At 35.7% G+C, this 11,920-nt stretch overlaps 2 protein-coding genes across 2 annotated transcripts; both read left to right on the top strand.

Annotated features, from left to right (window-relative positions):
* Nucleotides 1-831, top strand: LOC133866030 (basic blue protein-like). The gene is made up of 2 exons (XM_062302596.1): nt 1-271; nt 366-831. Exons 1-2 carry the CDS (start codon nt 91-93, stop codon nt 563-565), a joined length of 381 nt encoding a protein of 126 aa, XP_062158580.1. The 5' UTR covers nt 1-90; the 3' UTR covers nt 566-831.
* A 9,730-nt stretch (nt 832-10,561) lies between these two features.
* On the top strand, nt 10,562-11,557 carry LOC133866053 (uncharacterized). Its single transcript, XM_062302619.1, has one exon. The coding sequence runs from the start codon at nt 10,562-10,564 to the stop codon at nt 11,555-11,557; it is 996 nt and encodes a 331-aa protein (XP_062158603.1).
* Nucleotides 11,558-11,920: the final 363 nt, after the last annotated feature.

Raw genomic sequence — 11,920 nt, 5'->3', positions numbered from 1 at the left:
CAGTGCTTTGCACTCTCAAGAAAAGCTTGCCTAGCTCCCACTCTTCAGCTTCAGCCTTCCTTAGTTAATAGTTACCAACTTTCCTTTGAAATGTCTCGGGGAAGAGGCGGTGCAGCTCAAGCCATAGTCATGGCGGTTGTGCTTCTCTGCTTGCTGGTTCACTTGGAACACGTCCATGCAGCAACCTACACGGTTGGAGACTCGGGCGGTTGGACCTTTAACACTGATAGTTGGCCCAAAGGAAAGCGTTTTAGAGCCGGTGACGTGCTCGGTAAGTTTCTTTGCCACGTCGTTTCAATTGTATACATAGCAGTCCGGTAAAAAGCATTACACGTATAACTTTGCATAATTTGTGCATGTTGCAGTCTTCAATTATGATTCAACAAGTCACAATGTTGTGGCTGTGGACCGTAGCGGCTACAGCGGTTGCACGACTCCAGCGGGTGCAACAGTGTACAGCTCCGGGAAGGACCAGATAAAGCTGGGGAAGGGACAAAACTACTTCATCTGCGGCAATGCTGGGCACTGTAGTTCTGGAATGAAGATTGCTATTAGGGCGGTGTAATGTTATGGCTGAGGACTATCCCTCCAAGAACTAGTTATATTTATTAATTAGTGTTAATGATGCTGTTAGATCATGTAATATTATTACTCGCTAGTGTGTGCACTATATATATATATATGGCTAGAGTGTGACTACAAAATATTGGTACTGTGATATGGCTTGAGTGTGTGACTAAAAAATAAAAGATGAATCATGGTCTCTTGTTGCTATATGATGATGATCTATGTACTTTGGCTAATATTTTATGCTTAAGAGCTTTGATTAAATTGGTTTCTTGAGTTTCGAATTTGTTTGAACGGACTTTGTTTGGATTTTTTGTTTTTATGGTTGGTGCTACCTTTCCTTTCGCAAGGTTTTAGGTGCCATCATATCATTGGCCCATTGCGGTGGATCAGGCCAAAAAGAAATAGAAAATAAAATAAAAGGAAGAAGTGTTGGACATGATTACTGGGGAAACGAACAAGTTTTATTGGATTAGGATATTCCTCTTGAATTATTTGTTCAAATTCTTTTAAATTGGAATAGGTAATTGTGAAAGACTAACTTGATCGGATAAGTAGTTGAACAATCCAATTTTTATTTAATCAAGTGAATCTTATAAGTTGTTTCTCACAATTACCTGCCCGAATTCTATTAATAGATATGATCTTTTACCACCTCAAGATACAACTCTTGACCACCTTACTCATATATTAAAGTAATTCCTAGCTAGTTTTAGGGTTTTTTTTAAAAAAAAATAAAAAATAAAAGTTGTATCATATCTCTTCTCCTAAATACAAAGAAATAATTTGAGAGAATCTAATTCCTTTTATTTGCGGGGCTAATTTGGGCTAAACGACATGAGGTTGGGAACAATAATAGGGTCGGATGCCCACTGGCATGGGCCATTTGGACGGACTATAGGTGGGCTTGTTTAGAAACTTTATTGTTGGGAGTGGGAGATTGAAACATGGGCTATATCTACTATCTCGCACACAAGAGAATGAAGGTCTTCTTCTTCCTTGCACGACAAAGGGAACTTGACAGAGAATTGTGTGGTGGTGAGCAACTATGGCCGTGAGCGACCAAACTGCAGCACAGATTACTGCATTTGCGGTGAGGATGACACTGATGGTGGCCGGAACTGAACGAAGAGGACCACCGTAAGTTCGTAACTGACGGTGGTGTCTGACCATTGACCAACGAAAAACACAACGGGAGGAGAACGGCAGCACGTTTTCGGACCATCGAAAATGTGTGAAACTACCACTCAATAGGAAAAACCCAACAAAGATATTACCAAAAGAAGCTTGCAACAGAAACAAGGCTTTCACTACAAAAAAAAAAAAGGTGTTTTGAGCCCTTTTTTTAAAGTCGTTTTAAGGCCTAAAAACGGCTCTAAATGTTTTGAGCCGTTTTTTTTGAGCCGTTTTCAAAATAGCTCAACAGATGAAGTATTAAAGTCTCGTTTTGAGCCGTTTTTTACTAAAACGACTCTAATTTGAGTCGTTTTAATAAAAACGACTCTAATTTGAGTCGTTTTAATAAAAACGACTTAAATCAGTTTAAGCCGCTTTTTAAAACGGCTCCAATTATTTAGAGTCGTTTTTTCAAAAACGGCTCAAACCGGTTTGAGCCGCTTTTTTAAAAACGGTTCAAATCGGTTTGAGCCATTTTTGACAAAAACGACTCTAAATAATTGGAGCCGTTTTAAAAACTCTAAAACGGCTCTAAATTTTTCTTTTTAAAAAAAAATATTAATTTTTTTAGAGCCGTTTTAGGGACCCTAAAACGGCTCTAAATTTTTTTTAAAAAAAAAAACATTAATTTTTTTAGAGCCGTTTTAGGAACCCTAAAACGGCTCTAAATAAAAAAAAATTTACAAAAAATTTGGAGCCGTTTTAGAGACAAACGACTCTAAATAAAAAAATTAAACAAAAAAAAAAAAAAAAAAAAATCAAAACCCCTTTTATGTACACTATATACATCCAATGAAAAATCTCTCTAGTCAGGAACACCAATGAGTTGGACTAAATGACTACAACCACACGCAGTTAACAACAAATGTTAACAAAACACCACAGAAACAAAACTCTGCCATGGCCAGAGTAAAAAACACCAACAAACAAATTCAGAGAAACAAAGAGGAAAAATAAGACTAAGGAGAATCCGGAGGAAATCAAGGGGAGGGAGTCGGCTGCTACAGCGGGTTCGCCGAATCTGGGTCACGAGTTCGCCGGATCTGGGTCACGGGTTCGCCGGATCTGGGTCACGAGTTCGCCCATCTGGGTCATGGACGGGCCGACTGGGTCACGGACGGGCCGATCTGGGTCACGGACGGGTTCGCCGATCTGGATCACGGGTTTGCCGGATCTCCTCTTTGCTCCTACCGGCGGCATTTCTCCTAGCTCCCAGCTCTCTCTCTCGAACTCCCTCACTCTCGATCTCTCCTTCTCCGTCTCACCCTCTCTCAGACTCTTTTCTCTCTCGATCTCCATCTCTCAGTCTCACCCTCTCTCAAACTCTCTCTTTTCAAACTCTCTCTTTTCATATCCCTGGGTTCAGGTGAGAAGAGGAGAAAAAAGAAAGAAGAAAAAGAAAGAAGAGAGAAAAGAGCAGTGTGGACGTGCCAGCAGACTCATTTTATAAGAGAGAAAAAGAAATAAAAAATTTTTGAAACTGTTTGAAAACAAAATGATGAGGGGCGCGCGGGACACGAAATTTTCGTGTCCCGCGCACCCCCCTCCAAAACGACTTGGAGTTGTTTTGGGAGAAAACGACTCCAAGTTGGAGTCGTTTTAGGAAAAAAACGACTCTAAATTTGAGTCGTTTTTGCCTAAAAGGGCTCCAACAAAAATAATTTAAAAAAAAAATAAAAAATTTATAAAAAATATATACAAAATAAAAATAATTAAAGAAAAAAGGAAAAACAAATTAAAAACAAATTTTTGTTTAAAAATAAACTGAAAATTATAAAAAATAAATATATAAGTTGGAGCCCTTTTGGGTGAAAACGACTCTAACTTAGAGTCGTTTTGTAATAAAACGACTCTAACTTAGAGTCGTTTTAACCCAAAAGGGCTCCAACTAAAACAATCTAAAAAAAAAAAATTAAAGAAAAAAGGAAAAAAAAATTAAAACAATTTTTTGTTTTAAAAAAAAATTAAATAAACAAACGAAAGAAAATTAAAACAAGTTTTTATTTTTATTTTTTTGTATAATTTTTTCTTATCTTATATATATAAAAGTTGGAGCCCTTTGGGTGAAAACGACTCTAACTTAGAATCGTTTTGTAAGAAAACGGCTCTAACTTAGAGTCGTTTTGTAAGAAAACGATTCTAAGTTAGAGTCATTTTCACCCAAAAGGGCTCCAACTAAAACAATTTAAAAAAAAAAAATTAAAGAAAAAAGGAAAAAAAAAATCAAAACAATTTTTTGTTTAAAAAAAAATATTAAATAAACAAACGAAAGAAAATTAAAACAAGTTTTTATTTATTTATTTTTTGTATAATTTTTTCTTATCTTTTATATATATATATATATATATATATATATATATATATATATATATATATATATATATATATATATATATATATATATATATATATATATATTAATTTTAACAATTTTATGAAGGGTATTTTTATCATTATAGTGAATATTAACATTTTTTGGTAGTTTGAGGGGGGTTATTGACACAATTGGTATTACCACGATCGATCGTGGTACGATCTATGCGATCGATTGTGGTAAGATCATGTGATCGATAGTTGTACGATCTATGTAATCGATCGTGGTAGGATCTAAGTGTAATCAATCATGGTACGATCAATGTGATCGATTGTGGTAGGATCTAAGTGTGATCAATCGTGGTACGATCAATGTGATATATCGTGGTACGATCAAGGTGATTGAACGTGGTACGATCAATGTGATGGATCGAGATACGATCAATGTGATGGATCGTGGTACGATCTATGCGATCGATTGTGGTAAGATCATGTGATCGATAGTTGTACGATCTATGTAATCGATCGTGGTAGGATCTAAGTGTGATCAATCATGGTACGATCAATGTGATCGATTGTGGTAGGATCTAAGTGTGATCAATCGTGGTACAATCTATGCGATCAATTGTGGTAGGATCATGTGATCGATCATTGTACGATCTATGTGATCGACCGTGGTATGATCTAAGTGTGATCGATCGTGGTGCGATCTAAGTGTGATCGATCGTGGTACGATCAAGGTGATGGAACGTGGTACGATCAATGTGATGGATCGAGATACGATCAATGTGATGGATCGTGGTACGATTTATGTGATGGAACGTGGTATCATCGATCTAAGTGTGATCAATCATGGTACGATCTAAGTGTGATCGATCGTGGTACGATCTATGTGATAGGTCATGGTACGATCAATGTGATAGGTCGTCGTATGATCAATGTGATAGGTCGTGGTATAATCTATGTGATGGACGCTATGTGATCCATCGTGGTAAGATCATGTTCCATCGTACGATCTATGTGATCGATCGTGGTATGATCATGTGTGATTGATCGTTTTGATCAAAACGGCTCAAAATTATTTCAAGCCGTTCTAACCAAAATGGCTCTAATTAGAGTCGTTTTAACCAACACGGCTCAAATTAAAGCCGTTTTAACCAAAACGGCTCTAATTAGAACCCTTTTAACCAAAACGGCTCAAAATTTTTTAGAGCCCTTTTAAAAAGGCGGCTCTAATTTGAGCCGTTTTAAGTAAAACGACTCTAATTAGAGCCATTTTAACCAAAACGACTCTAATTAGAGCCCTTTTAACCAAAACGGCTCGAAATTATTTAGAGCCCTTTTAAAAAAGCGGCTCTAGTTAGAGCCGTTTTAAGGAAAACGGCTCTAATTAGAGCCGTTTTAATTAGAACCGTTTTCCTTAAAACGGCTCTAATTAGAGCCGCGTTTTTAAAACGGCTCGAATTAGAGCCGTTTTTGTTGAAAAGGGCTCTAATTAGAGCCGTTTTGTTAAAACGACTCCAACAAAAACGACTCAAAAAGCCTTTTTTTTTTTTGTAGTGTTTGTGCGAAAGAGAAAAAATGGATGCTCTGTTTGCAAGAGAATATTCTTCAAACAGGAGAGGGACCTTCCGAGATCGTATCTATTTTGTATACCTAGTTAAATTTTCGCTTAACATCCTAAAAGTTTAAGATAATAAAAAATAGGATTAAATATTTTATTCTTATTTGAGTTTTGACAAGTTTATTTTTTGATATTTGAGTTTCAATTTGCATTATAGATTGTACTTCAGTTTTGAAAAAGACCGAATTGATACCTCAGTCAAGTTTTCTGTCCAAAAACTAACGGCCCACTACGTCGCTGCCGCTTAGCACCACTAGAAATACGACACATGTCCTTTACGATATATCAACATCCACATAATTGTCATTTCTCCCTAAAATCAGTAAATGACGTGGGTATGTGATGTAAAAGTGTTTGGGTGATTTGGCAATTATGTGGATGCTGATATGTCACAAGGGACAGATGTCGTGTTCATAGTAGTGCTAAGTGACAATGACATGACGGACCGTTAGTTTTTAGACGAAAAACTTGACTGAGGTACCAATTCTGTCTTTTTCTAAAACTGAGGTAACATGTGATGTAAATTGAAACTCAAGTAGCAATAAAAGTATGTAACCCTAAAAAATAATAAATTTGATCATTTTTTTATTTTAATTTTATAGATAAGTGAAAATAAAATATAAACTAAAACAATAAATTACAACATAATAAAGCTAGACAACCCAAATAAACACGAAGAATGAAAGTACGCGGAAACCAGGGGCAGACTTAGGTATTTGTCCCCCCAAATTTTGTTAATAATTTCATTTAGATACCATTTTGACATGGAAGGCTTGCAATATTTATGTATTCGTCCTCCCTCAATTTCTGTCTTTGTCCCCCCTTCACAGAAACAGAATAAAAGGCTAGGCTTTTTGAAAGGAAAAAAACAAAAGACGTATCCTTTTTCATTTTGAACTGAAAACGTGGGCGTGGTTTGATTTTTTTCAAGGCAGAGAGTATTAAATAGTTAAAATGAAATGTAAGTTCATTACAAGTGGGAGAGTGAAACTTGTAATTTGATTTGATTTGGGATTCCACGCCCTCTCTCTTTTTTTTTTTTCTTTTTTTCTTTTTTTTCACACCGACCAAGAAGGGGCAAAGCAATGAATTGATGGCTATGACATTTATTTTCCAATTTTCCTCTTTTACTTTTCAAATCTTAAACTTTTCATATAAACTCGTCTCAAAATCTCTCCAAGTCTCCATCTCAAAGGACCAAACGAGCGAGAAATGGTTTGAAAGAGAGAACGATGAACGACGATTCACCATGAACCTCTCGCGCTAAGGACAACTTGCGAGCACATCCCAGCCTTTGTGGTTGAATCAGCTTCCCACGTAGCCATGCCCCAACTGGACCTAAATTGTGCCAGTGAACCCAAAACGTCAATCATTTGTGCATCATTCTCTTTGTTAAGATCTTAAGTACCGTCCCCCTACACAACAAAACCTAGTTCCGCCCTTGGCGGAGACAATGCATCCGAAGACGCGGGTCTAATGAGTCTTGGCATGGATGCTAAAAATCCAAACCACCAGTTAAGGTGGTTAAAAAGTGATAAAGCTCAAAGGACCCGAACACCGGTTGAGTAACCATTACAAAGAAAACAAAGAGGATATATAAAACAAGTAGCCCATAAATACAAAAGTGGTAAAATAAACAACACAACACAGCATCGACTGCAGGAATGTCCTCTCTTCTGCCAAAGACTCTGCAGATTGCCAAAATCCGCCAACAACAGCAACGAAGGAAGGAAAGGGGAAGGAACATGGCCTCCAATCGTTGGCGAGTGAGAAGTACTCGCTGGCGCGTGCATTCCACGCTCCATGAGGGGAGATCTGGAGGGAATGCAGCTGCCACGTGGCAACAATTTTTTTTTTTTGAGAAATGCTTGGCTTTATATATATATATATATATATATATATATATATATATATATATATATATATATATATATTACTTGTCACGTGGGTAAAATGATCTAGAGTTATATTTTGAGATGGCAAAATGTATTTTTCCTTATCAGTTACGTTGTGTCCAATTTATACATAAAAACCATGGAACATATCCCACCAATTAAGTATTATATTGAAGGTGATTGATGTTTTACATCAAAAGTATCGGCTTGCGCATAAGCGGCATGACACATGATGCTCACTTTTCATATTTGTTTGGTCTTCACGCGGAGTATACCACGCCCAGTTGATTGATTCCTTCTTTCCTTGAGTACATATATCGCCTGAGTAATGCTACATGTCATACTCATGTCCCTCTTGTGTCCCTCTAAAAATGAGGTGGCTTTTAAAATCACCATTGAGCTTGTGATTGATCAAAATTGAATTTTAATCACATGGTGATTTTAAAAGCCACATCATTTTTAGAGGGACACAAGAGGGACATAGGTATGACGTTTAGAATTACTCATATCGCCTAGGCCTATATTTTCTCTTTCTAGTCCTAAAGGTTGTTGATCTTTTACTATATACAATACATGCAAAAATATATTAATATCCATTCTATCTCTTTTTTTTTTTTTTCTTTTTTTTTTCTAATTATATTAATATATCTCTAGTGCCGAACCAAATCGACAGAGTAACCCAATTAACGAAGTTGACTTAGGTTTAGATCACAATAAAAATCAAAAAAATCAAAAATATATATATATAACCCAACGAAGTTGACTTAGGTTTAGATCACAATAAAAATCAAAAAATAAAATATATATATAGAGAGAGAGAGAGAAAAATTTGTAGGTTCCGATTTTTGTTTAGAGATATATTTAGTGTCATTCTCTTGCATATACTTTTTTTGCAAATTCATAACTAAATTTGTGAAATCCAAATATAATCTGATAAATTCAATGGGGAATATGCACATCTCTCTAGTATAAAGATGGACAAGAGAAGTGTGAAATCAAAAGTTTCTCTTCAATTAAAGGAGATTAAAACAATAAAACTAAGAATCAAAACAAAAGTGAAATGATGAATTGGCATCTCCCCCTCCCTTTTCTATGTAAAATCGAATAGAAAATTTTGTGAGAAAGTATCGAGGGTACTATAATTGTCATGTCAATTTGTAACGGATTTATAGTAAAAACTATAATATTCATAATAACACTCAAATTTGTAAGTTTGTTACACATGACTATATTGTCTATACACATGCCAATTTGTAAAGGATTTATAGTACAAATTATGAGAAATGCTAGATGTACTAAATTTTTTACTAAGAAATAGGTATCTAGATGATGTGGAGCTTATTCATTGGTAATTACTCGTAGCACTTTTTTTTTATTAATTGTTTTGATTATCTCCAAAAATAATATTCATATTATCTTGATATCCATATCTTGATAAAAAATTTGATACATCTAACATTTCTCACAAATTATAATACTCTTAATAACACTCATATTTGTAAGTTTGGTACACACGATTGTATACATAAATTGCCCATTTAAAAAAGGAGCAATAAATAATAATAATAATAATAAGATAACTTAAAAAAAAGAAAGTCAAAGAAAATTGTTACCTCCGCCAATTTGCAATATAACAAACTAATTAAGCTAGTACATAAGCAAGTTACTTTAATCCTTGGAAGGTCCGTCTGGTGTAACAAAAAGACAGAAGCCACTCGATCTGATCAATACGTTCGTTCTTGATATTATTTAGGCGCTCATTTTATTTTATTTTATTTTAACCCTTGGGATTTTTCTTTAACTTTGGTCTTAATTTGTTCACGGTTGGAGATATCAGTGAGCCTCTAAACCCTTCATCATACCGAAAATTAGATATTAATGCTGGTGTTAATTGATAGACCCATTAGTCCAAAATTTATACTAAGAGTCAGTAAACCAAACAACAATATATTATTATTTTTATTTATTTTTCCCTTTGCTTATTTTGTAGTTCGCATGCAGTTTCTAGTTTGTATTTTTGCCTTTAGGTAACCCAAAAAAATAAATTTGTTTAAGGTAGAACAAATCTTATCCAAATCATGTCAGCTTCCATTAATTTTTTATTTTATTTTATTATTCTCTGGGCATTTTTATATTTACATTAGTTGAAGCGACATTCAACCGCGCAAAAGCTCTCCAATTGGTTGAATAAATATAGATAAAATAGAGATAATTTATGCAGTGGTTTCACACTAATCGAAACGACACTTATGTCATAAGTCATAAGTCATTTATAACTCATAAGCTTGATTACAATTAAGAGATATTTTGAGCCGGATAAAAATTTCATACAATTTTTTTAAATTCTCAATTTAAGTGAATTTAGATCGTTGCTTGAATCGAACCACGTAAAAAAATACTACATATAAAAAATGTAACATTATTTATGAGCATTGAGTATATTTTCATTATATTATTACGTTTTATGTTGTTAAAAAACTTTAAACAAAAAGCTTTAATAACATGCCACATTTTTAGTAAGTAATATTTTTTAAATTATTCAATATTAAAAATGACATAAATTTAGGTAATTTGAGTTAGAATTGAAGTAAATCCTCATCCGACCGATCCTTTTGAGGCACTACACCGATCAATATCAGGCTATGGGTGTAACTTATTACGGTGATCACTTAATAGGAGATATTTGCCACACCGTCCTGTATTTTTCAATGAATATATGGAGGCTGGAGACAATTTATGGTGAGGCGCACCTCTTTCAGGAATAATGGGTCTTCACCCCTTAATATATATACCTGTTTTTTCTTCCTCAATTAATACAAGAAAAGTAGTAGAAGCTTCCTATATATAAGAAAAGTCAAAGTCCATTTCTTACCTCCCTTATTACGTCAAGACTCAAGACCCATTCTTCTGTAGCTCCTCCATAAATTCCATATTCTCCACCTTCTTTAATTTCCAACAAAGAAATCCATTGATCAAGAAAGGAACCATGGATAGAGAACAAGAAGATATGCAGTTTCTTGGGTTTTTTGGCATCTACCGAGAGGCCAGCAAGATCATTTTGTCATGGAGGAAGGTGTTCGCCCAGATCACCCTGACCTTAATCCTCCCTCTGTCTTTCATCTTCTTGGCTCATATGGAAGTATCGGATCTCCTCTTCTCAAAGATCATTCACAACGAAATGGCCGTCGATGAAACCCGGGCAGGCACTCCCAAATACAACAAGCTCTCAGACATCCTCAAGCACGAATTGGTCACTTTTTACCTCTTCAAGGCTGCATACTTCACCTTCCTCCTCATCTTGTCCCTCCTCTCCACCTCCGCCGTCGTTTACACTGTCGCATGTATTTACACCAGCCGTGAAGTAACTTTCGACAAGGTTATGAGCGTTGTCCCCAAGGTCTGGAAGCGGCTTATGCTCACCTTCGTCTGTACTTTCATCTTCTTCCTCGCCTACAACATAGTGGCAATTTTTATATTCATTCTATTGGTACTTTCCCTTGAGCCAAGCAAATTTATTGTTGCCATGTATGTTCTAGCGATCTTGTACTTTGTGGGGTTTATTTACATGACCATGGTTTGGCATTTGGCGAGCGTTATGACTGTGTTGGAAGACACGTGTGGCATTCCTGCCATGATCAAGAGCAAGGCACTGATAAAGGGAAAGACGGGGGTAAGCACAATTATATTTTTGAAGCTCAACATTTCTTTTTGGCTCATACAATTCGCATTTAAGACACTGGTTGTTCGTGGTGAGTCATTGGGCATGGTCAACAGGGTTTCCTACGGGATTATATGTCTGTTGCTGCTTTTCCTGTTGATTCTCTTCGGGCTTGTCATTCAGACGGTGATCTATCTCGTTTGCAAATCCTACCACCATGAAAATATCGACAAGTCGGCCCTTTCGGATCACCTTGACGTTTATCTAGGAGACTATGTTCCTCTGAAGACCAAGGATGTTCAGCTTGAGCAATTTGATGTTTGAAAAATGTATTTTATGTAATCGCTAGCTAGCCGTCGTCGTTATTATAATCTCGACATGGAGACATGCATACAATTAACGAATGGGGTTACATGTTTTACTTTACTTGCATCAATTATACACCAGTTTTCAGATATTTCTGCTCTTTTTTTCTTTTTCTTTTTTTCTTTTTTTGTGAGCTCCTTTTGATCAGTTGGTCGCCTGTTTTCCATTTCCAAAGGTGAAATTTCCCAATCTCGATCGTTCCTAATTAATTAATGTTTCTTAATTTTTGCCAACAGGCCGGCCGGCTCCCATTCCAAGTCAACGAAGCCCATATATATCAGAATTAGTCATTGGTCAATAGAATCCAACTACACGTATGAC

The sequence above is a fragment of the Alnus glutinosa genome, chromosome 4 (assembly GCF_958979055.1).
Source record: "Alnus glutinosa chromosome 4, dhAlnGlut1.1, whole genome shotgun sequence".
Classification (NCBI taxonomy): Eukaryota; Viridiplantae; Streptophyta; class Magnoliopsida; order Fagales; family Betulaceae; genus Alnus; species Alnus glutinosa.
Note: the sequence above shows the minus strand (reverse complement) of the source record. Positions and strands in the feature narration are given on the sequence as shown.